The sequence below is a fragment of the Rhinolophus ferrumequinum genome, chromosome 20 (assembly GCF_004115265.2).
Source record: "Rhinolophus ferrumequinum isolate MPI-CBG mRhiFer1 chromosome 20, mRhiFer1_v1.p, whole genome shotgun sequence".
Classification (NCBI taxonomy): Eukaryota; Metazoa; Chordata; class Mammalia; order Chiroptera; family Rhinolophidae; genus Rhinolophus; species Rhinolophus ferrumequinum.
This window is the reverse complement of record NC_046303.1, coordinates 1180149-1205054: the sequence shown is the minus strand read 5'-3', so window position 1 is coordinate 1205054 and position 24906 is coordinate 1180149. Positions and strand designations below refer to the sequence as shown.

At 57.1% G+C, this 24906-nt stretch overlaps 1 protein-coding gene across 1 annotated transcript in view; it reads left to right on the top strand.

Moving 5' to 3' along the window:
* Positions 1–262: 262 nt before the first annotated feature.
* The window catches only part of PKD1L1 (polycystin 1 like 1, transient receptor potential channel interacting), a 117073-nt gene continuing 92429 nt past the window's right edge, over positions 263–24906 (top strand). Inside the window, exons 1-18 of the mRNA XM_033087971.1 lie at positions 263–347; positions 2671–2788; positions 5145–5265; positions 5733–5941; positions 6938–7254; positions 8743–8916; positions 9935–10054; positions 10457–10625; positions 11043–11282; positions 12005–12137; positions 13877–14083; positions 14651–14832; positions 16036–16257; positions 18308–18468; positions 19686–19976; positions 20748–20807; positions 22270–22446; positions 23399–23476. Coding sequence (XP_032943862.1) covers positions 263–347; positions 2671–2788; positions 5145–5265; positions 5733–5941; positions 6938–7254; positions 8743–8916; positions 9935–10054; positions 10457–10625; positions 11043–11282; positions 12005–12137; positions 13877–14083; positions 14651–14832; positions 16036–16257; positions 18308–18468; positions 19686–19976; positions 20748–20807; positions 22270–22446; positions 23399–23476 — 3064 coding nt within the window. The remainder of the gene's footprint in view (positions 348–2670; positions 2789–5144; positions 5266–5732; positions 5942–6937; positions 7255–8742; positions 8917–9934; positions 10055–10456; positions 10626–11042; positions 11283–12004; positions 12138–13876; positions 14084–14650; positions 14833–16035; positions 16258–18307; positions 18469–19685; positions 19977–20747; positions 20808–22269; positions 22447–23398; positions 23477–24906) is intronic.

The following is a 24906-nucleotide window of genomic DNA, read 5'->3' as shown; positions in this document are numbered from 1 at the left end:
GAGGATGCACTTAACACCCTTCAGGACACTTGCCTCTGAGCGGAAGGAAGAACCCCTGGCGGGTGGGGGGCGGGTGAGACCCCAGCTCCTGGGGGGGGGGGGAGGGTTTCTCAGGACGCTGTGGTTGGCTGGTTGTCCAAGGCGCCCACCAGGAGGCTCACTGTCCCCCGAGAGGAGGAAGGGCTGCCCTGTTGCTTCAGGACCGTTGGCCGTGCGCGTCCCCCACCCTGCACTCCTTCCCCAGGTGCTGAGCAGGGGCCCCATGGGGCCAGGGTGGAGCGCGCTGGTCCCAACCCTGGCCTTGCTGTCCTCAGTGCCGTCTGTCCCTGTGAGCAGCTCGAAGCAAGGTAAGGGGACATGGACCAAGATCCAGCAATTTCCCTGTTTTTGCCCCGTTTAGTTAGTTACCCAGTGTGTCCCCCGCCATCAGCTGCCCATGCGTGGCGGCGTGGGGAGGGAGGGTGCTGCCGAAGGCTTTGAGCCTCTGGAGATGGGACCTGGTGGGACCCACAGGGTCCCCTAGGCACAGTGGCCATGGCCGTGGCTGCGGTGAGATGTCAGGCACGTGCGATCGCTTTGCAGTGATAGGGCCACAGGGCCTCCCCCAGCTGAGTCCACTGGGAGGCACGGGGCCTGGGGACAGAGCCTGGCTTTGCACTGGGACCTGGGCGTGGAGGTGAGCCTCAGGACACAGTGTTGCAGTTTTGCCCTTTGCACCTACGTGCACATGTGCCCGAGTGGCCAGTATCGTGCTCCCCACACCTAACCGCACAGGACATCGAGTTTCTGCTCGGGAAGAGCTGCCGTCCACTGCCCTTGTCGCGCTGCAAACCGTGACGGCCTTTGCTTGGACTGCTGGAACCCTCCAGCAGCGGTGGCCACGGTCCAGTAGCCAGTGTTTCTCTCGATCTGTGTATGTCTTAAGTAGTTGCACCTTTTGTGGAGTCAGGACTTAAGAAAACTGTTAGGGCAGTGCCAAAACCAGGATTAAACCTGAAATACAGAATTTGTGGGTAAGACAATCTAAATAGGTTTTGTTCATCAAAACCTATCCCAAACAAAGGAGACCTGGGCGGCCAAATTCCGTGCTTTGCCTTCTGGAAGGTTCCCCGGGATTCCTGCCCTGGCCTGGTGGCCTCTGCCCTCCACCCAGACCGTGAGGACGGCTCAGGGCCTGGCGAGTCTGACTGTTCCTAACCAAGGGCCTTAGATGGGGATTTAAAAGAAGCCACTTTTGGAAACCATTTAATGTCACTCAATATTTGCACTTAAAGTACCTGAGAAACTCCAGGTGCCACTGTCCATTTGTTCAGTGTCCCCAGCTTGCCCTGACGGCCCATCCCTCTGTCCTCACTGGTGACACGGCCCTTCATGCTCCTGATGGTGGGGTCAGGCTTGTGGTGACGCAGAGTGCGACCCTGCGCCCTCAGTCCCGCCCGCACCAGCGCCGGCCACCAGAACATTCCACAGTGACAGACTTCTGTACCCGGTCTCCAAGCCCTTGAAATGTGGCTAATGGGATGGAGAAACTAATCCTCACTGTTACTTAGTTTCAGTTCAACCCAGGTGGCCCCTGTGGCTGGCTAGCATGGGGACAGCACAGGGACTGTCATGTCACCTCTGCGCCTTCTCAGCTGCTTGCATCTCGGCGTAGCTCTGTGGCCTTTTCACACTTCGCCATGGGCCGTTGCTGAGTGGCCCCACCATGAAGGGCAGGTGAGGGAGCAGGTGTCATTCCCTCGGCCGTGCTGTCCCTCTGACCCCATGTGGGTGTCAGCTCAGCGGGCAGGTGGCTCTGACAAGGGCTTCATATTTGACAGGAAGGTGACAAATGCACTTCCTCTGCGTCAGAGGGGACTTTGCTTACTAACAGCTGGGTGTTTGCAGCAGATCCCTTCTGTAGGCACAGGGCACTTCAAAGCATGTCACTGGTAAAACAGCAAAGTACACGTTTCCCGAAGTCTCTGGAGTTTGCCCCCCACAGCACAGTGGGAAGGAAACCAGAGGGCTGGGGTGGCTGAGGGGCCAGATGAGGCGCGAGGGTCTGTGTGCCAAACCAGACGCGGGCACCTTTGAACTCCCCAGGGGCCTGTCCGTTTGTCCGGCTGCAGCAGAGTTGTGGGAAACACGGATTCACACACACTTGCCAGCCCGAGCCCCCGCAGGCTCTTCAGCTGTCTCCCGGGACCCTCCGTGACTCCCCCCCCCAGAGCCAGCCCCAGCCACACGTCATCCCCCCTCTTGGTGTCGCTTTCTTCTCCAGTTACATAGTAATTCACGCACCACCCTGGAGCAGAGGGAAATGTCAGTAAGACGCCAAATGAAAGAGCAGTGGGGGCTCAGCGAGGCTGCAGTAGTCGTCCCTATGGTAACTGGAAGGTGGCCTGTTCCCAGATGTCACCGTTCCAGTGCTTTATCGTCAGACTTCCTCAGCTTCCATCAGCTGTGTCTCCCTGGGGTGGTGGCCAGTGTCAGACGGACACACAGACCCCTGCGTAAGCGCACGTGATGGGAAGAGCTTTCAGAAAGCAGAGGGAGAAAGCTTTAGCATTTCTGGGTAGGGGAATCCTGGTGGCGCTCTGGTCTTTCCGTCCCCGGTGTGATGCATGTCCTGACACACGTGCTCGGGCGGAATTGGAAGCATGAGCCGCTCCCTTTACTGTTTTCTAGGCCATCTCAGAGGAAGCCGGCCGGCTGACCGCCTTGGCCGTGACCCACTGACCCCCGGAAGGCCCTGGATCCCGAAGGCCCAGGAGCCGGCCGAGGGCATTTCCCACGACCGGGCACGGTGAGCTGCCTGTTCTCAGGTGTCAGCTGTGTCTCAAAGTATGCATTCAGCATGTTTTCCTTCAAAAGGAACATTCTACTTTTAGTTCAGTGGAGGAAAAAAGCAGTTTTTAAAGGAGGTGCTGGGGTTAAAGAACTTTCCACAGAACTGAGCTTTATCCCAACTGTTGTTGTCACATGGCGAGGACGGTCCTGTGACCTGGCCTCTGTGCCTGGCCCGTGTGGTCGCAAAGATTAACCCCAAATCCTGACAGCTGTCTGTTAACTTAGGCGAATCCCGATTCTGCCCCCATTTGTGCCACAAAAGGGGATGAGCTCTGAAGTGGAGTTCTGGTGTCACCTGGGCTCTTAGGTCAGGGCTGGAGCGGTCATCACCTGAAAGGTTTATTTGGGGACCGTGGCCTAGCTGTGGCGGGGGGAGCTGGTGGCTCCTGAGTCTCGGGGACAGTGTCCACGGTGAAGCCTGAAGGAGCCAGTGGCCGGTGGCCGGGAGAGTGAGCTGTGATGTGAGTGCCCTGAGAGTGGATTTCTCTGAGGGCTGCCCCTTCGCTCCTGCAAAGTCCAGGTGCCCTCAGGGTTCCCAGAACTGCCCACTGCCCACAGTGCACAGAGCTGGCTGCTTCTCTTCTGTCGGGTCCCGTGTGGAACCCGGGGCAGAAACTCACACAAGGGGGACGTCACCGGGACCACAGGTCTTCCAAACCTCCTTCTGCACGCGCTCTGATGCCAGCACACACGTCATGTTGGAACAGTGTGACACCGGAAGCTCTGCCATGGGACTGGCTCCTGCTAGTGTGACATGGCACAAGCATCTCACACCCCATTCCCTGGGCCCCGGGTCAGAGCGGTGATGTGCCTGTAGGACTGGGGTCCCCGAGACTGGTGGACCTAGTCCCGTTGATATCAGGCTTGTTAATGTTTAGCGGGACGGTCACTGGCACCAGGGCTCCTTGGTGACATGTGCTCAGAAACACCCCCTGGCAAGCGTGATTCTTACAGTTGAGACGCAGTGGCGCACGGTATCCCCGAGGCCAGTGTGTGGCACGTCCTCAGCTCACCGTCTGTGGCTGAGGGTGTGAGTTATGACGAGTGAGGCCAGCCCAGTGCCATGCCACCAGGGGCTGCCTGCGTGTGGTCAGGGACAGTTAATGCCTCTGAAAATGGCTGGAGCCTGCGGCCTGAACCTTCCTCGGGAGCCAGGGGAAGCTCCCTTGTATGCAAACCATTCTTCCACCCCCACGTTTTGTTACTGGAAAGGAGTTCTGAGCCCTGGGCCATCACGGGCACAGCCGAGGGGTTCTCACCTGAGAGAGAGGGGGCTCCTTGGGGCCGACCACGTGCGAGGTGTTGGTGGACGTCACCCCATGTGACGGCTCCTTCCTCAGGCTGACCTGCCCAGACTCTGCAGGAGGACCTTGGAGTTTGCGGCACGATGTGCTTGGACCAGTCGTGTCCCTGCCAAGTTTTTCGTGTCCTCGTTTCTCTGGCCTTCGGGAGACGGGCAGACAGGAAGACCTCGAGTTGCTCAGCCGCCTCCCGGGGGCCTTGCCCAGCCACTAGCTTCATCTTCCAGAATAGGGCCTCAGCCCCCGGTTCTCCCTAAAGAGTGCCCTCGTCTGCCCTCTGGTGGCAGCTCCTCGGTGGTTGCATCAAGAGCCGGTTGTGAAACCAGTTTTATCTGTGTGGAAGCCTGGTTCCAACTCAAATGCTTGTCGCCAGCCCGTGGCAGCAGGTGGTTCTTTAGAATATCTGTTAGGCCGTTCGGCACCATTGTCAGAATCCCACTGCGCAGCGTAAGGGCCTGGTGACCACAGCTTCATGGCTCCTAGCCTGTGGCCCCCAGGATGCGTTTTGCGTCCCCTCCACTCCCTTTGCTCTGGGTGTCATTGTTTCCACCGTGCTTCATTCTGCTGTCCCTTCAACAAGCCACGACCCACCTAATGGCCTCTGTACTGCTGTTCCAGGGGGCAGGGCTTTTTATTTTTGGACTCACTGGGAAGTTGTGTAGCGGGAGAGTCATGGCTGTAGACAGGGGCCCACAGGTGTTAGTAAGTGTCTCTAAATGTGTCCCCTCCTCAGTGACACCTGGCACCAGAACACCTGCTGCCGCCCTTGCTGGTTTGGTGTCCACCTGCATGGTCTCCCCAGGTGTCCCCTGCGCCCACCCCCCTGCAGGAACAGGTGTCTGTCAGGAGTTGTCCGCACTATTCCCAGCTCCCCAACTATTCACAGCACAAAGAGCCGCAGGTGGAAATGATGGCACCCCCACATTGGGCAAAGCCGGGGGCACGCAGCGACCCTTCCCCACGTGGTGACGTGCTGCCCGCCTCCCCTCTCTGCCTTCCCCTCGTACTCAGGAGCCCCCGGGAAGCTCCCATTACACCCGCGAGCTTCCGGAGCAGCAGTGGCCCCGGCCGCCGTCGCCAACCGCCTTGTGCAGCTGGGGGAGCGAGTGGTGCCTCCTGCGAGCTGCTGCAGGTGGGTGTTGGCCTGGGGGGCCATGTGGGAACTTCCGGTCCTGTGGACACGGCAGGGCAGCCTGAAAGCATGACTGAAATTCATCTCCACGATAAGGGAAAGTGCACTTGCATTTTTTATGTCTGAAAGAGTGGCATCTTTTAGCTCTGGACATCGATTTAATGCTGAACGTATAGAATGGCTCGCTTTCTACTAGCTGAGCCTGGGGTAGGGGTGGGGACAGCAGGGACTGACCACACCAGGCCCAGAGTTCTGCAGAGCCTGCCCTGTCACTCCCTCTGGCGCCAGCTGGGCGCTGTCTTGACTGCTGTGCTGGGAGGTAGGTCTCCCTCCTCCACGTCACGCCACTGCAGGGCCGATTCCCAGGACCCACCCGCGTGTGGGAGCTGTCTGACCGTGGAGGCAGCAGTGCCACTGCCACCCTGGGCCCTGTCACCACCCTCAGTGGCGTTCAACCTCAATTCCAGTGCACGTGTCCTGCCGGCCCCTGCAGCCTGGTGGTAGAGACCCCCTCCTGTGCCACGGGACTGCTGTGCTTTGCAGAGGACGTGGCCCCAGATCTGCTTGCCGGGACTGATGTCACACCGGCCACTGTCACCACGGGGGCCCCCATCACGGCGGCCGCATCTGCTCAGACCAGCATCCTGATGTCACGGCCTGCCCTGTTGCCCAGCAGGTAGGGTGAGGGCGGTGTGGAGGCCAGTGTCCCCTCTAGGGGACTTTCTGGATTCAGGAGCCGTGCCCAGTGAGCGTCTTCCTTGGTCACTGCAGCGGCTGTGGCCACTGCTTTCTAGTCACAAGGCCCTGGGCCCTGCAGGTGCCACCTTCCCACCTGAGTCCTATGTCATTTGGTGTCCTTTGTCTGCCATGTGGGTCATGTGTGCAGACTGGAGATTGCCTGCCTGTGTGTGTTTCTGATGGGACCTGCACAGCGCGCCCAGTGGAGGGCCACCCGGGGCGTGGAGATGGCCATTAAGACACCTAACCTTGTTCCACGGCCACGGGAGTGTTCCGTGTCTGCTCGGAGGTTTTCTGTCCTTGGTTTATGCTGCCCTTTGGCGCCCACCATCAGCACCACCCAGAACAGCTCTCAACAGGTCGATGAAGTCAGGGAAGTCCTGTGCTACTGGGGGCAGGAGGTCCAGTTGCCCAGACCACTCCCGACTCCCCGGCTTGCTCACGGCAGACACTGCTGCACGGAGACGTGGCAGCACCTGCCCCACGTTGAGCATTCCCACAGAATCGTCACAGGTGGTGACTTCTGGGGACACACCTTGTGTGTCCCTTACTTCAGCCATGAGGGAAAACACAGCATCACTGTGACTAATGCAGCCAGAGCTCCCGCAGTGGTTCTCAGATTTTACTCAGTCTCCTGGGGGCTTGTTGGCCCCATCCCTTCTGACATGGGGGCCCACGTGACTTGGGGTTGGGTGACTCAGGCCTGGGGTGACCCCTGAGAACTTGCCTCTCTCCCAGTGTTGCTGGTCCTGCTGCCCCGGGACCCCACTCTGAGAAGCATTGAAAGTGGCTCTGTCACCAGGTCCCAAACCCTTGCTTTCAGCTGAATTGCCTCCAAAGTGGGGAGCTCCCTTCTGCTGCCCGGCCCTTCTGGTGACATGTCCCTGGGATTTGTCAGACGTGTGAGATCTGAAGCTCTTGTTCTCCCCAGCAGCTCCCATAGCCTGGCTCCTGGACCTCGCCACCCCCACGGCCTCTCCACGTCCCAGCCTGGCTACCGGCTGCTCTGTCCCTTCCCTCAGTGTCGTCCTGGACCCATCCCAGTTCAAGGTCCTGCTGACGTGCGTCCTGTCACCCGTCGCTTACGGGCTGACCCTTGGGTACCTCTGAGTCTGGGGTTCCGGGTTCAGATGGCTCCCGAAGGGGTTCTGTGTCTGCGGATGGATTTCGGGGACAGTTCCGGGGTCCAAGTGAGGATGCACTGCGTGTCTGAGGAAGTGGCCGTCACCGTCTACCACCGGTACAGGAAAGGTACGAGCACGCTTTCAGGTCAGGGACATGGCACGAAATGCTGGTGAGGGTGAGACCCTGGAGTCAGCAGGAGGCCTTCAACCCCTGTGCGTCTCTCCCGTCCTGACGTGGAGGCCAGGAACCATGCTGTGGCCGGCGTCCTGAGTTCCCTCCCACTGGTCCTCCCGCTGGGATAGCCAGAGCCACCTCCACTCACAGGAGCCGTGGGCGAGGCCGGGAGAGGTGGGCTGTGACCTGAGGTCACACCGCTGACCTTACGGTGTTGCCTCCTGCACAGGGTACTGAAGCTATTGACTAAAGCCTAAAGTCTGTGGGCTCGGTTTTCCATTCTGCAAAACTTGGCAGATTTGGTAACACTCCCTGTGCGTCTTAAGTGGTTTGTGCTGAGGTCTGGGGATGAGGAGGCTGGCAGTGAGGGGCCCCGAGGAGGAAGCCCACGTCCTGTGGTCAGTGGCCAGGCACAGCCGTTCCTTCTGCCTGGTCCTTAAGCTCCAGAGGCTGGAGGAGCCGTGAGTTGGATGGGGCCGGGCCCCACAGGGGTGAAGGGCAGAAGTGTGTGTGGGGCAGGTAACGGGGAACCAGCTCCCCAGGGGGGACCAGCTGAGGGCGAAAGCCAGCTAAGGATTGCGTCCTGGGTCACGTGAGAAGAGAAGTCACCTGGTGTTGGAAAGCCGGGGAATCCAATGAACAACTGAAAAGCACTGTGTGTGGGGCTGGCATCAGTGGCCGAGGGTCTTTGTCAGCAGGACAGGAGTGGCCTGCTGCGTCCCAGGCCCCGGCAGTGTCCTAAAGCACATGCGGCGTCACCCCCGGTTCTGCTAGGAGTTCTCGGGTCTGAGCCGGCTCAGACGGGCTCCTGTCCCTGAGGGCACTGCTCCTGGAGAGGGGCTGGCTGTTGGCCAGGGCTATGGGGTGTCAATCACGTGTCCCTCGTCACCCAGCAGGCAGGCCGGCTTCTTCCCGTGGAGCAGTGCAGGCTCCCGAGACCGGGCGACAGCAGCCCAGGTGTGCAGGCCCGTGGGCCAAAGCCTGGCGCCAATTCAAGGGCTGGAGAGGGAGGTGCACCCGCGGAGTGGGAGGGCCTGGAAGGTCGCACTGTGGCCAAGTCACCGGGGGTGAAAGCGGGAAGATCCGCGGCCATTTTTGTTACCTGCCGTAGTGTTTCTTTAATATACTCCCGTGTGGCGGTTGCCCAGCTGTGGGATGCCCGATGTGTGTGCGTTCTCGTGACCATTTCCCAGTGCAGGGGACTGGCCACGTAGTTCTCAGGGCAGAAGGAAAACGCAGCGGCCTCGTTAGAACAAGTTACTAGGCAGAGCTGGAGGGCACATGCTGCCAGGGCGTGGGGCCCGAGCCTGCAGCCCGCATGCCCACCGTGGCCCTGCGTCAGTACCAGTTCCCGGTGTCCCTCAGCCCGTCGCAAGCAGCCCACATGACAAACGTCTGCAAGCTTGTAACAGCATCAAACCGCCGTTCTCTTCCCTGTAGAAGGCGTCCACGTGCTCAGGGCAGCTCTTCATAACGAGCGACGTGGAACCGAGCTGGAGCTGGGGCCCTACTATGTGCACGTGGGCCGAGCAGCTGCAGCCGTGTTCGTGAACTCCAGCAGCATCCACGATGGGGAAGTGTTGGCCTTTGGCGGCTCGCAGGCAGATGGCCAAGGTGAGGCTGCCTGCCGGCTGTCCCATCCGGTTTGTGACAGCTCCGCGCCTTCGTCCACTCTCCCTCCTTCGGAGGACGGGCATTGTGCATTGCTGTGCCCTGAGGGGACACGCACAGGCAGCCACACAAAGCACGAGTCCGAGGCATTTATGATCAGGGAGACACTGAGACCCACAGAGGAGAACTGTGAGCTAGGACATGAGAGCGCCCGGAGGAGGACGAGGCTGACGGAGGTTCCTGGGCAGGTCACTGTGTGGAGCAGCGAGGGAGAGGGCTCCTCGGGGCGGGGAGTTGGCTTCCATGAGGTCACTCGTCTTTGCGGGGTATTCGCTCTCCAGAAATTCTCATGCGCTGATCCAGAGCAAAATGCCCACACTGCTCTGTCACTCATACACGGGCACGTTGTTATAAAAACTACACAGAACAACAGCAGTAATGTTTGCAAAACTCCTGCCTTCTTTCTTAATATCCCTTTCTGATTTATGAGTTGTTCTCAATCTTCTAGACACCCGGGTCCCCTCTAGAACCTGACAAGGTACTTGGTATGTTCCCCTGGTACATACATACGTGTGTGCCTGTGTGCCCATGTGTGCATGTGCCTGTGTGCACACGGACGTGCACCATTCTGCATTACACTTCAGAGGCTTCAGAGCCCGAGGTTACCCGTGGACCCTGTGTAAGCTGCTAAGTGTGCACACTAGAGAGATGCTGTAAGAACAAGTCCACCTGCAGAAGTAATGAGCATATTTCAAAGGAATGAATGTACTTTGTATGGAGAGAGAGAGAAAGAGAGAGAAAGAGAGAGAGAGAGAGAGAGAAGACACTTAGAGAACATTCTAATGAGAGAAGTTTTGTGACAAAGTTCGTATTTCCCAGGTCTGATTCCAAATATGTGCTTCAAATTTTGAAATTTATTGGAATTCGAAGAGGGAACTAAAAAAGTGCAAAATATCACCATGTGTTGTGTGAGATGAATGCACCAGGTTGGGACTGTTTTCCCAACTTTTTTCCATTCCAGGCACTGTCCTCACACACCATTTTCCATCCGATTCCTGCTACAACGTGTCCTTTACCTCCCGCAACCTCGTGGGTGACGGCCAGGCCTGGGCCAGCGTGACCGTTCGGTACCAGCTGCAGCGTACGTGTTTCTTCTACTTCAAGATTTAAAGACACCTTCTCGCAGTTGGTCGAGGTCACAAAGGCCACAAACGATGCAGCTTCTGTGACAGCTCGGCCGAGACCCCACTTGCCCTTGACCAAGCTCTTGTTCACCTGCAGTCCGTTCTGGGCTTTTCTAGAAGCCACAGGCCTCACGGCTTCCACCTAAAGGCATGAGAAGGGGGTACCATGCAGAATCACCCGCCAGCTCCCCTGTACAATTCCAGCGGAGGTGGCCATGTCACTTGATGAGCATGGGCCCCAGTTGCCTCCCACCTGGCCCCTGTCTTTCCCTGCTCGGGATGGTGGTGAGGACCCCACAGCCCTGGCCTGTCCCAGCCCTTCGGGCTGAAACTCCTTGCCTCCATTTCCTTCATCACAGCCGTGTTTGTCTACACAAACGGGACGGTGTTTGCCACCGACACCGACATCGCTTTTGTAGCTGTTACCAAGGAAACCAGTGCCCTGGAGTTTGCGTGGTACTTTGGAGGAGAGCCACCCTTGAAGACGACTTCCAGAAGCATCAGGAGGAGACTCGGCGTCCCCCAGTGGTGCGTACACGGTCCTCACCATGCCTGACTGCCTGTGACGCAGCCTTGGCAGTCTGGCGACAGCTGTGCTAGCACCAAGCAAATTGAGTCACATCTGCACTCACTGTCACCCAGCACGTCCTGAATTGAGCCCCAGAAAGGAAGCGGGATTCCCCCTCTGAACAACGTCAGGAGGTGGGGTTTTGGAACCAGACAGTCCCAGCTCAGATGCCGTCCCACTGACATCGTGGCTTCAGCAAATTCTTCTAAGGAAGGGTGACAGTGCTGCTCTGAGAGCTGCGTTACCTCGTGAAGCCGTGAGATGGAAACCACTGGCTGCTGTGATAATCCCTACAGATTAGGTGCCAGCCCCTGGCTTTCCTGGAAGTAACGAGCAGCTTGTCTCTGCCTCTCACCTGGCTCCGGCCCACCCCACAGGTACCGCGTGGTGGTCCAGGCTTCCAACGGGATGAGCAGCGTGGTCTCAGAGCCCCACCACATCTGGGTGCAGCGGAGGGTCGTCCCCAGCCGGCTGACGGCCACCTCCTCGGCCCTGGTGAACACCACTGTGACCTTTCAGTGCAGACTCAACTTCGGCAGTGATGTCACTTACCTGTGGGACTTTGGGGACGGCGCAGTGGGCCTGGCAGGCAGCTCCGCCAGCCACGTCTACCATAGGTAATGCGCTCCTGTAGGCAGGGCCTCTAGGACGGCAGACCACATGTTCTCACACGCTTCAGGGCTGGCCCTCTGACGGGCTGTTCTGTTGCAAATCCAGCAGTCCTGAATGATTATCCATTTGCATCATTTGCAAAGCAAACGTGCGTTTCCTTAGTTGGACAGGACCTGCTTGGCCAGGGGCGGCCTACACACCCAGCCCCGGCCCCTCTTCTCCCCTCCCCAGGCTGAGCCCCTCCACCCCCCACAACCCAGGTCCCTCTGCTCCACCCCCGTCTCATCTCCAGGCCCCGGGGTCTGTCCTGTGCCCCTGGGTTTGCAGGAGAACTGATCCCTGGGGCAGAGAACAGCACGGAAAAGGTCATGCTCACAGATATTCAATCACGGGTGAGGGTGCCCCTTACGTGGGGGACAGAGGAGCCAGGCCATGGCTGCCGCCAGGGCTCCCCAGGAGGGACGCGTGTGTCCCCATGTGGCCGGTGGTTTTCAATATAGCAGGTGACAGCACTGGGGGCTTGGGTCCCTGCCCTGACCTATGCTTGTTGGGCAGGGGGTCTATTAACTGGACGACAAATGGCCTCTGGGAGTCGATCATGACCGAGTGTCCTCTCCTCATTCACGGGCTGTCCGGCCATCAGAGCCTGTGCTTACGTAGGGGGACAGCTGTGAGAAGGGCGGAGTGACTCACGTGTCAGCCCGTGTCTGTGCCTTGTCACCCTCAGGGAAGGGGAGTTCACGGTGGAGGTCCTGGCCTTCAACAACGTCAGCGCCGCCTCCCTAAAAAAGCACCTTTTCATCGTGCAGGAGCCCTGCCAGCCGCCCCCGGTGAAGAACATGGGGCCCGGAAAGGTGCAGGTAGGCGCCTGGGGCTCACTTACCAGGCATGTGGCAGCGCTTCCCCGGGAACCAGCGCTGGGAACGCGAACTGTGGGGATGAAGCCAGGCTTTGTCCAATTTCTCCCTTGCGTTTGGCACAGAGAGCGAGAGTGAGGGATCCTGGAAGGGGGGGGCAGAGGGGAAGGAGAGGAGCGTAGAAGGGGAGGGAGGCAGAAATGTTTCTGGCCTTTGAATCCACCCTTTATTCACCTCTATTTCTCTGGCGTTCAGCCTACTCTGCTTTGAGGTTGTTAAAAATTGCTTGTGCAAAGAACTGTGGCATTTCCTGGAGAGAGGGATGTTTGAGCACATGTGATGTCAGAACCCACAGAAAGGCGCAGTTACGTGCTGAGCACCCACTACGGGTTACGAAAAATAGGGTCGATTTTTATTTCTTTTCAGAGTCAAAGTGCTCCAGGGACATAAGGGACATAAACTCACATGTCACCATCTCAGAACCAGTTCTCATCCCCCTGAGCATGTCATAATTTTGTGTGATTGTTAGTCATCAATGGGTTAAAAATGGACTTCTCAGTGTTAAAATTTGTTGTAACTCATAAATCTGGCCAGTTTTGTGACAAATGCCAGAATGGTTTCATATTCAGAGTAGAACAGTAAAAAATAATTTAAAAGTAATTGAAAGCATCACTAAAATCACTTAAAGCCAAAGCCAAAATTCCATTTGTAACAAATACTAGCAGGTTTTAAAATCCTGTCCCTACAAATTCTTCCCTTCCCACTGTTTATGGGAGCGCTTCATTTAAAACCCTCTAGGGGGCGCCCGTGCGCCCATCGTCGGCTTGGCAGCCCTGTCAGCACAGGACAGCAGATCGTCCTGTGTCCCCACCAGGAGGATGACACTGCGTGATATTTGGTTCGTGTCACTCAGTTGTAGACAGTATCTTTCAATGCTCCCAGTGGCCTCTTTCGGGCTGAGGGACTCCGGGCTCATCTGGTGGCCTCTGCCCCAGCTGACAGCGGCTTCACCTCTGCAAGTATTTATTAGCAATTTTGCTAATAAATGTGTAAAATACTTTGAGAGCAACAGTACCAATATTACCACCAGAAATAAACCTCCTCAGGGAGCTTTCAGATTTCTCTGTAGTTCTTTTTGCCCTCAGAATATAACCTCAAAATACTGTATATTAAAGTCACTTCAGATACCGCTTTCCCCTGTTACTTGTCTGAAATGCGGTTGCATTCCTTTGTTTCAGTTTGTTTGCAATGATCAGAAATTAGTGTTTTCTTTTTTTTTTTTGCTTTACTTTAAACTTTGAACATATAAAACGTTTACCTGATTCTATCATCAAAACCATACAATGAGGCACCAATTTATATTGTTGATTTGCATGTTCATGTCTTTGCTCAGCTTTCTCTTGGAGACTTTGAAAATTTCCTATTGATTTTAACAGATAGTAACTGTCATGGATTTTGCAAATGATTTTCCTTTTTCTCTGTTGATTGCTTTTTAAAATTATTTATATTTTTGACATTCAGAAGTTTAAGATTTTATGTAATCGAATCTATTAACCTTTTCCTTTGATACTGTGCCATTAATTTTATGCTTAGAAGGGTTTTTCCTCATCATGAGGATAAGTATTTATTCTTTGTTCTCATTGCTTTTATATTTTGACTTTTGACTTTTCTCTGTAAGATGGATGCAGTATTTGTTTTGGCACAGTGGGAGTTTAATGAGACATCGTTCTCTTAATACACAGGTGTGGCGATCTCAGCCTGTAACGCTGGCAGTGACCTTTGAAGCCGCCATTCTCTGTGACATCTCCCGAGGCCTGTCCTACACCTGGAGCCTCCAGGACTGTGCAGGGCTGCGGGTACCCCTGCCTCCTGCCGTCAGCACTCACAGGCGGACCATCACTGTCCCAGCCTACTTCCTGGAGCCCGGGAACTACACTGCACTGGCCAAGGTGGGCTGGCGGCTTACACGGCCACTTGCACTAGCAGACTCGTACTTCCCAGCAGCCTGTGAGCAAGAGCCAGGCCAGTTCTGTCCAGAGAAGGGAGTTGTGTTCAACTTCAGTTACCTTTCCTTCAGTCCATATGTGTTTGGGGGTTACAAAGGGAACTTCAGCAAAGGTAAGCTCAACAAAATCTACAACCACGGGAAACTTGCTGCGGCGGCAGGTTTGGAGGCCGTGTGTGGAGCGTGTGTGCAGACAGGTGTCGCCCCTCGAGGTGTCCCTGGGGTTGGGGACCCAGGGAGCCCAGCTGTGAGATGCAGACTTCGAAGGAAAGTGCCCCTGCTCTCCTTAACTCCTGCCACGTTGTCTCCCTGAGCACCCAGTAGGATGTTTATTTTTACAAAGGTGACTGGCTGGGGTTGAAAATAAGACTTTCTGTGCAGTACCTAAAGCCTCTCGTTGGAGCTTACAATGCACTTGGACTCACCAATTTCCCTCTAACTTTAAGACGAGTGTCCGGCTCTGGTGAGTACCTTGCCAGCCCCCGTGACGCCCCTTGTCGTCACGTTGTAGGTGCAGGTAGAAGGCAGCGTCGTGTACAGTAACCACTGCGTGGGGGTGGAGGTGCGAGCCAGGGACCCCGTCAGCGTGATCTCCGAGGGCACGCACCTGCTCGTCCCCAGGACGCCGTCATCCATCGTCGTGCTCACGGGGTCCCTGTCCTACGACCCCGACAGGCCTGGGGCCACTCTCAGGTGAGCACCAAGGGCCGTGGGACCACTCCTCCTCTTGCTCCCACTCCTCCTCTTCGTCCTCCTCCCCCCCAGAGTCACCTCTGGGGGAGCTGGTGTGAGAATTCTGCCGTAATAATTTAAACTGTTTTAAGTGTCTTAACTTTATTAGTCAAATTAATATTTCATTTAGGATCAAAATATAAGGGAGGGAAAGGGGTGGAAATAAAACGTGAGTGGACTTATACGCTGGTATTTAAAGTAGGATACATTTAAACATGAGGTTTAAGCAGTGTCTCAGTGCTTTGAGGCTGCTGTCTCCCAACAGCGACGGGGGCTTAGAATCATCAGACATTTCTTCCTCACACTCTGGAGGCTGGGGGTCCCGGCTCAAGGTGCCGGCAGGTTCAGTGTGTGCTGGGCATGCTCCTGGTTCACAGGCGCCGTCTTCCCGCTGTGTCCTCACACGGGGGAGGGGCCAGGGCCCTCTGTGGGGTCTCTTTTCTAAGGGCACTAATCCCATCATGGAGGCCCCACCCTCATGACCTGCTCACCCCCAGAGGTCCCACCTCCTGACACTGTCACCTTGAGGGGTTAGGATTTCAACGTAGGAATTTGGGGGAGGACACAGACATTTAGTCCATAGCAAACTTATTTTGTATGAAAACACTTGGTCTGCGCAGGGCTTTGCTGTGTGGGAGGCTGGATTTCCGGGTGTTGCTCATCACTGTGTGGGTGGATCCCTCAGGGAGGCCCCTGGCTCAGGCTCCTTTTCTGCACCCGCACCCTCCCTGGGCGGCCTGACCCAGTGTCCTGACGTGGACACTGTCCACGCTCTACTGACCTTCAGCACCGATCTCCCCCGGACACCACCAATGGCCTTGGACACACATGTCCCCTGGAAACCCTCTATTGCCAGTGACCTTGGACACATGTCCGCTAGACACTGTCCAGTGCCAATGGCCTTGGACACACATGCCCCCCTGGACACCCTCCAGTGCCAATGGCCTTGGACACACATGCCCCCCTGGACACCCTCCAGTGCCAATGGCCTTGGACACACAAGTCCCCTGGACACCGTACACACACCAGTAACCTGGAGCATGCATCCTCCACAGAAACTGTCCGCACGCTCCCTTGCAGCCCCCAGAAAAGCCCGCATAGTGACACTGGTCACATACTTGACCAGAGCAGGTGTGTTCAGCCCTCCAGTGGCTTCCCCCACAGGTACTACTGGACGTGCACCCCAGCTGGCAGCCCCAGGGGCCCCTGCTTCACTGGGCTCTCTCCACACAGCCTGGACGTCGGGGCCCCAATCCTCTCCTTCGCAGCGCTCTCTCTCAGTGGCAGCTATGACCAGTTTCTCGTGACGCTGACAGTTTCCAGCGACGGCCGGAACTCTTCAGAGGCGCAGGTGTTTTTGTCCACCCGCCCTGACTCATCGCTCAGGTACCACCTGTCCCACCGTCCCCACCGGCGGGTCTGGGACTTTGTCCTTCGTGCCTCACGCCTGCTGGTGTTGGGAGCCCACAAAGAAACCTGCTATGTACACAGGAGATGGGGTTCAGGCACCAGATCCCCACTGCTTTGACAGTGGGGGCTCCGAGTGGGAGGCATCCCTCCCGTCATAGCGACCACCCCGAGATGGGATGGCTCCAGGGCTTGAGGCTGACGCCAGAGGGGGGCAGAACGTTTCAGGGCCCCTGCCCTTGGCCTCCAGGTGCCACTGGGCAGCGTGGGCCCTACATGGGAGGTACACGTCAGCTGAGTTGTGACGTCCAGAGTAGGCAGGGTAGAGGGAACACGGCACTGCTGTGACCACAAACCGAAACCCCACAATGCAGAGGTTAGAATAGCACCCGAGGGCCACACACAGCCCCAGACACTGCACGCAGGCTGACATGTGCTGCAGCTGCTCTGTCCCCCACGTGGGGGTTGGGGGTGAGCTGGACACCCAGTGATCACAGCTCTGCAGGACGTCTGAAAGGCCTGGGGCGGGCAGGGCTGCATCCATCACTGGCCCCTGCAAGGGGTCTGGGCAGTTACTATGGTGTTGTGTATAAAACAACTCGTGGTAGCAGCATGGGCTGGATGAATTCCAGAGGGCTTCCTGGAGGAGGACGCAAATTCACTACGCCTGGTAGGACAAACAGGAAAGAGGCTGTCCTCAAGAATCGGGCGTGAGTTGTGCCACTGAAGTCAGCAAAGCTGCTCTGAGAGACCCCCTTGATTGGGATCCAGGGTTTCAGGTGTGAAGCTGTGGAAACTAAGCCTTGGTAGAGAAGCATGGGCCATGTCCCAGGTGCTGTGCAGGGCTTCTGCGAGGCCACATGACCCAGGCCCCTGCGCTTTACTAATATCGGTGTCCACTAAGAGCGAAGAACGGCCAGTGCAGGGCTAGAGATGTTGGGGCAGAATTTAAATAATTATTCAATAAATTAGACACTTGTATTCTAAAAATGCTAGGCACTGTAAATTCTGTTTCTCACAAGATAATGACAGAGTTTATTTTAAGAGATTCATTCACCAGGCACTAAAGTTATTAACTGAACACCTATCAGCCCTGTCAGGAATTATTTGAGCCTGTGTGACAATGTCCTGGGAGGTGCGGGGCCAGATGGGCCTCTCCTTGCCCCACCACACACGCACACACCATGCACGGAGACATGCACACGCAGACACGCAGATACACGCACATGCACACGTGAGGCCGGCACCAGGAGAGGACCCTCGTGGGCCCATGGGCCGTGCCTCCGGCTGTCCTGTGCTGGGAGCTGCGTGTGGAGGCAGCCACACGACGTGTGTGCAGGGAGAGGGGCCTTCACGTGGGAAACGCCCGCAGCACACACCTACTTAGTGTTTCCCCAGGTCCCGCAGGAAAGAAACCGCTGAGTCAGGCCGAAGGCAGCAATCCCAGAACCCTGTGTGGTCCTAAAGAACCACAGTCCACAAAATGCACTTTGGAGAGCGCAGTCAGCAAGAGAGAGGAGAGGAGGAGTTAGGAGGTGCGGGGCGGGACCTGTGGGTGGGGTGTGGGGCCCCAAGGCAGGCGGCCCCTTTCCTGTGAGCACCCTGAGTCCTGCGGGAATGGGGAGCCTGCAGGCCGTCGCGAGGATCCAGGTGACAGGCCTCACTCTGCAGGGAAAATGGAGCTCCCAGGAGAGCGGTGTGCATAGCCTGACCAGAGCCCTGCACGGGGCCCGGTCCTGGCTCTCTCCTTGCCTCTGTGTGACCCGGGGAAGTTGCACAGCCTCTCTGAGCTCCGTGGGGTGTGCTGGTGTGTTTGCCACCTGGGAACCGGTGGTGTCAGATGAGGTCTTGCTCGGAGGAGCTCGATGCAGGCTGGGCCACCCGTGGGTACTCAGTCGTGTCAGCTGTGACTCTGCTGTTGCGTCACAAGTAAAGGCCCGGCGATTTGAACATGGCTACCCCGAGTGAATGCAGCCAGACAGCCCCATGTTGTCTTCCGAAAGTCTCAGACCTACTTTGCACGTTCCAGATTCGTCCACATCTCCTGGGTCCACTTCAGAGACGTCTTTGTGAACTGGAACGAGGAGCTTTCTCTTCGCGCCGAGTGTGCAGGCTGTGGGGACGCAGTGGGTCCCTCTTACTCCTGGGATCTCTTCTTAGTCAACGCAACAGAAAAGAACAGTGTGGAAGGTAGAGATGATTGTTGCTTCATTTTGTGGACTCAGGAAACAGTGATTTTGAGATTGCTAAAAACTTGCAAAATGTACTTCATTTGAACCAGTGTTTCTGGTCTTGGCGCGACTGACTGTGTCGCTTGCCCCTCCTGCTCTTATACTCGTGTGGTGACAGCAGAGAAAGAGCCCCCATCAGCCTGGCCGCTGTGTGCAGGCTGCACCCAGTGTTCGCTGAGGCACCTTTACTGGGTTAGAAGGACAGGGAGCTGCTGGAAGTGACGCGTGCTGTACCCGCTCTCCAGGGCCACGTCCCTCCGGCCATGCTTGTCCTCCGCATGCATGCCGGGCTCTGTGACAGCGTGCGGCCTGGAGGTGTCTGGGCTCCTGGGTTTGGACCTGGGCAGATGGAGCTGTCCCTGGTGACATCTGTGATGGGGGCTCGCTCTGAACAGCTGAGAGACGGCCTTTTATTTCTGAGCTGGCTCCGCTGGCGCCTTGTACAGAAGCTGTGCCAAGCCTCAGAGTCTCTCCATGTCCTTGTTTTTCTCCACTCAGCAGGGCTGCGTAAAGCTTCTGTACAGGGAGCTCTGCACCTGGCCGGCCTCAGTGCTAAAGGGATGTGAAGACAGAGGCCATTGTGCCGTCTTCGCAGGGGTGGCCCTCCCATGTTCGTTAGGTGGATGGCTTTGTCTGAATCGAAACCTGTGCCCAACATGTCATGGGCTGAGTGACACGGCCGTGGTTCCACTTCTGCCCAGCTAATGCTTGTCCCTGCACTGCGGCAGCTCAGCCCTGTGGTCACAGAACCTGACTGCCGTGGTGGAAAGTGAAAGCTCAGTGTGCTGCGACTTTCTACGTCCTTGCAATATGTTCTCTGCTGCTCGTTCTCTCAGAAATCCCACCCACTCTGTAGAATTGCTGCACAGACCCTCACAGACAGGGAAGGATTAGGAGACGCTCTACGAGCCCAGATCTTTTCTAGAATGTGCGTGCACAGCCCCTGCCGGGGTGCAGAGGGTTTGGGGGCTCGGGGGAGGCGAGTGGCGGGTGGAATGGTCAGGTGAGCCCGTGTCCTACGTCCATACGTCCGTCTGCTCCCTGCCTGCCTCCCAAGTGCAGTTTACGAATGGACGCCAGGCCTGTTGAAAACAGAATATGCTTATGTAATCTACACTTTCAAAACCAAATGGTCCTTTTTCGTCCAGATTTTTAACACTGAAGTCTTTGTTTCAGTTCCCTTTTGTAGGACCATGGGGCTGCTGGGCTCCTCTAGTCTTGGGGCCGTTTTGGGGTCATCAGAGTCTGCTGCACTGCCCCCGGGGCCAAACAGGGCACTTCCCCATGTCACGTCCACGCCATCCTCAAGGGAGCCGTGGCCACAGACCCGCGGCTGGCCTGACCTTCCCACCGCGGCGAGAACCTCCGTGGAATCCACAGCCACTCTGCACCGCACCCCCACTCCTGGTGACACCGCAGGCCCAGGGCCCAGCCCCTCAGGGGGCAGCCCAGCTTCTGAGGCCCCAGGTCAGTGCTGCCTGGGCTAGGTGTGAAGTCCCTGCATGGCCCTGAGCTCACCCCACCCCTGAGTGCGACCTGGACGGCTCCACAGTCGGGGCTGCATAAGCCTTCTGGGCGCGTTGGCTTCCCGGTGCTCCTGTCCTCCCTAAGGACCACTGGGTCCCTTTACTGCTGGTTTTCAGGTTGGACAGAAACTATTTTTGAGCCTAAAACTGGAGAGAGAAGTTCATTGTTAGGGATAAAAGTTGTCCCTCCCCCGTGATGCCATTTCATGTGGCTGCTCACGTTCAGGTGACAGTTCTTCTTGTGCCCTGTGCCCTGGCAGAGGCTGCCACACCCAGGGCTCTGAGCCTCAGGTTAACGGGCGGGGGCACCTCTGTGAGTCCCTCAAACTTTAGGAGAGAAGCTCTGTGGGGACAGAAAAGTGACATTGGCAGCAGGACGCTCTTCTGTCCATTTCTCTCCTACGAGAAGAGAGCAAGGCGTGTCCCCTGGAAGAACAGTGACAGCTCCTGTGAGGAGAGCCCTGGGCTTTGGTCCCACTGATAACCAGCTATTTTGGAAGCCACACACCTGCCCAGGACTCCAGTCTCCCCGGGGGCCGGGGCCAGTGACTCCTGACTCCCTGCGGTCGTGATGCCGTGACCACGGCCTCGAGGGGGTTTTGTGTCCCCACAGCAATAGACCAGGGGTGATGTCTGCGATCCATTGGGAGTCCGGATGAATCCCAGGGGTGTTTGCGCTTAAACCAGATGTTCTGGTTGTCCTTTCATGCAGACTTTGAAGCCTATTACAGCGACTTCCAAGAAGCAGCACCGTCCACAGGAAGGAGACCAGGTGACTGAGTGACGGCGTCCTCCTTCCCGGAGCCTGGCCCTGGCCTGCAGGCCAGTGTGCCTGCCATTCGCCTTGCTGAAACCTGGATTCCCGCACGACTCCCTCGCTTCAAGCAAAGGGGACGTACATGCTCCTTTGCGGGGCTCAGTCTGGCTGAACCCTCATTTCTAGTGTGCGTGTGGTGGCATTTCAGTCCCCTCCCCGCCTCAAACACCAGGAGGCGCCCCAGCCCTGGCCCGGCAGCCACTCCCCCTCCCACGCCCTAGCCCCTGGGTGTCATCTGCTGCAAATGCCTCTCTCGGCGTCCTTCCCAAGGTGCCTGGGAGAGCGCCCTCCTTTCTGGTCACCTTTGAGTCTCCTTTCTGGGAAGACCCTTGTCTTGTCGTGTGACCCCACCAGCAGCCCAGTGTGTGTCTTCTTACCTGTTTGAAGGACTCTTTCTGTGGCTGTCTGCCCTGCTCTGAGATCTTCAAGGAAAGTTTGTATGACAGGTTTACACGCGTGTCCCCAGAGCTGTCACAGTGCCTGGTGTATTGTCACTGAGTGTGTTACAGATGCGTAATGACTGATCAGTGAGTGAGTAGTTGGATAAGCAGGGAGGGATTTATTTATCTAATGAATGCTGACCAGGGAGTGATTTATCTATGGCTGAATGGAAACCCGTCTTGCTTCTGCGGCCTCTCTTTGGAGTCTGATCAGCACCCCAAGCAGGCTCTCGCCTCCTCCCCTGCCCGGACTGTGCAGCTGCCTTCACTGTGTCTCTGCCTTGTCACCTCACTGCACGGCCCAGAGGTGGCACCTTTGGGACCACAAGCCAGACTGTGACACCCCTGACCTGTCCCTCCCATGGCCCCCCACACTTGGGGTGACAGTGGGACCCGAGGGTCCCCCAGTTCCTCCTGTCTCATTTCCCCCTCTCCCCTTTACTCCCTCCAGCCACATCCAGATTGTTCCTGAGCAGTTTCTTGTAAGAGTTCATTCAGGTCTTCTTCTGCGCCTCTCCCCAGGGTCCTCCCAGCCCCACCTGTGTGCACGTCCTGCTTTGTTTCCAGGGCCCTTCCCTGGCTTTACAGTGCTTATGTAGTGTATCCTCGTGTGTTTTTCCACTCGCTCACCGTAGGTGTTCTGACGGCTGGCAGGATTCTTGCTCTAGGCTATTGCTGTGTCTCCAGTAGACTGGCCCCTAGGCTTGGCGGGCCAGAACGGACGTGTGCTGACTAGATGAAGGGAGGAGGGAGCGCGGTGGAGGGAGGAGGGAATATGCAGCTGCACCACCGGCCGTCTGATGGTGACGCCTCCTGACTGTGTTTAGGGCGTGAGGACGGCAGAGAAGCAGGGTCCAGCCATAGTAGTGACTGCTGCTGACCTGGTTTAGGCCCAGCCCCTGAACTTCTCCAGTAACCCTGTACGAAGAGCATTATGACTTTTTCCAACTGTCCATGGGTTTGGTTTGTCTTCCTAGGGACCAACACCCACCTTCGGGAATCCGGAGCCAGTGCCAGTGCTGACGGGAGCCCCGGGGATGGGGACAACCTGCTGGGCCCCCTCGTCCCCGTTGCTGGCGCCAGGCCTGCACTGCTGGTCGACTGGCCCAAGGCCCTGGTGGGCCGAGCTGTTTTCCAGGGCTACACGACGTCTGGTACGAGTGCCCCCTTCACCCTGGCTTCTCAGGGTTTGGGCCCTGGCCCATCGGTTTCTGCTGTGCCTTCCCCTTGGCCTAGAGAAGTTCTGGGATGACGATGCTTTTCCTACCTGCGCTTGTCCCTCTGTGGACGACAGGCTGAGGTTCTCGCCAGCCTGCCAGGGGCCCCGTGTGCAGCCTAAGGGAGGACTGCTCATCTGGCACGGGCACAGGGCTGAGCACGGAGCCGACACCTCCGTGCACACGTCCTGTGTGCCACCCTGGCGTCGCTATCACCCCACACCCTGAGTGCAGTGCCGCTGCCCCTAAGAGCCGTGGCGGGAGCTGATTTCCCAGCCAGCTCGTGGTCACACACGATTGTCCCCTCTGCGGAAACCTTGCGTGTCACACTGTGACCAGGTGATGTTGGTGCTGGGGAGCCGTCCTGGTCCAGGTCACCCGTCGGGACCCTTGGGTCTCTCCCATTTCATGTTACGTACGTAGCTCAGGGTCCACCTCTGTGTGCTGAGGAAGCCACAGCCCCCAGGGGTCAACAGTCACCGGACGCCAGAAATTCTTCACAAGCAGCATCCTGCCGACACTTGGGTGTTGCTTTGAAATACCTCCATCCTACCTGGAGGTCACCCTGCGCTGCTGCACCTACTCAGAAATATATAAACGGAGGTGTCCCCGGCGTTCCCTCTTTGCTGAGTGGCCTGTCTGGCCGGGTCACTGGCCCGGGCTGTGTTGCTTCTGGGAGGTAGGGGAGCCTGCAGTGAGCTGTGAGCTCTGTAACAAGGGGGAGAACATAGGTAACGACATTTGCAGGTAGGGAAAAGCAGGACTAACTTGACCTGTTTTACTGCCACCTCAGGACCGAGGGCGGCACCTGTGCAGAGGGCTTTGTCTGATCTGCTCTCCTTCCAAGCCCCCTGATGCTTGTGCCCCTGTGGCCCCTCCTTTTCTGTAGGGGTCACAGGACAGATAGTGACAATCAAGCCGTACTCACTGCGCCCTGGAGAGACGTACGTCCTGCAAGCCTCTGTGGGTAGGTGACACTGCCGCCGCCTGCTTGGGGACGGTGAGGGCTTGGGTTCTGGGCAGCTTTTCCTGGAGATCGCAGTCACTTGTGACTTCCGGGAGGGTCCTGCGGCTCCCCACTTTCCCGCTGTCACGTATCAGAGGTCGGGAGGAGGGGCGCGGTGTCTCCCTGCTTTCACCCCTCCGTGCGGTCAGGTCAGGTGGTGTTCAGATCAGGGCACAGGCTGAGCAGTTGCCCTCTGTCAGGTACACGTGTATTTCATTTATCCGGGACAACAGCGTAACTAGACTCCTCCCCGGCAGAGTGGTCGACAGTTCCCACGTGTACCTGGAAGCCAGCAGAGTGCTGTGTGTTTCCGGTGCTGTTTCAGCATGCCCACGTGTGACCCTTTGCACGGGTCCACGTCCCCTCGGCCGTTTCCTTGACACAGTCTGACATCTCCCTTTTGGGTAGTTTCTAGACACTTTGCCCATTTCTAGAGGCTTTCAGTTCCACGTAACAAGCACAGGATTCCACCGTGTGTACGTCCAGATGGGCCCTGTTGGATGTGCACGTTTGGCTCCTTGAAGCCCGTCACCCATTTCCGGGCTCTCCTGTCTCTCAAGTGAAACACACAAGCCCGACGTCCGTCGGAAACCGGTGGTGGGGCCTGGCCAGGTCCCCAGGTCTTGTCTGGACTCTCCCTGTTTTGCTGACGTCCTGGTGAAGGTCCTCCACCCCTCCCACTAAACCCTGGGTCCCAGTTTCCACACGTGCCCTTAGTCCTTTGGCTAGAAGCCTCTCTTGCCTGTGAGATTTGTCCAAGGGACGACGGGTCACCCACTCAGATGGGTCACCGTCGGCACTGGGGGACTGAGGACTGGCCCTGGGCACTCCTGTCACCCAGCCCCTCCATGGCCCCGTTTTTCCTGTGACTCCCCCAGAGCCTTTCCTGAGCCAGCATGAGTCACGCCCCAGAGGCTCAGTGCACCTCCTGCTGGGAGGACTTCCCTGCCCCCCCCCAATCCTCTGATCCGACTGCTGCTGTAGGATCCTCTTCCGTGGTTGGTGTGACAGTTGAACAAGATAGCATGGGGACAGTCTCTGGCACACAGCACCTGGCCCCCGGACCATAGCAAGGGCTCAGCAGCGATGCCAAAGTTTTAAACACGTAATGTGTGTATCTCACGCCTGTAATTTAGCTCCAGAAAAAAACATCAAAGTGAAAAAACAAATGTGCCGTAGGAGAATATTATTATTGGGTGATTCATAACAGCAGAAAGTGGAAAACAGTGTTTAAGCCGGGGAATAGCAGATTTGCATATTAAAGAACGTCTATGTACAACACTGATTTTGAATGCTTTGTGGTCACGAGGAAAGTCTTGACAATATTAACACAGTTCATCAAAGCCAGATAAACATCATATCAGTGCTACAAACTCAGCTGAGCTCTGTGG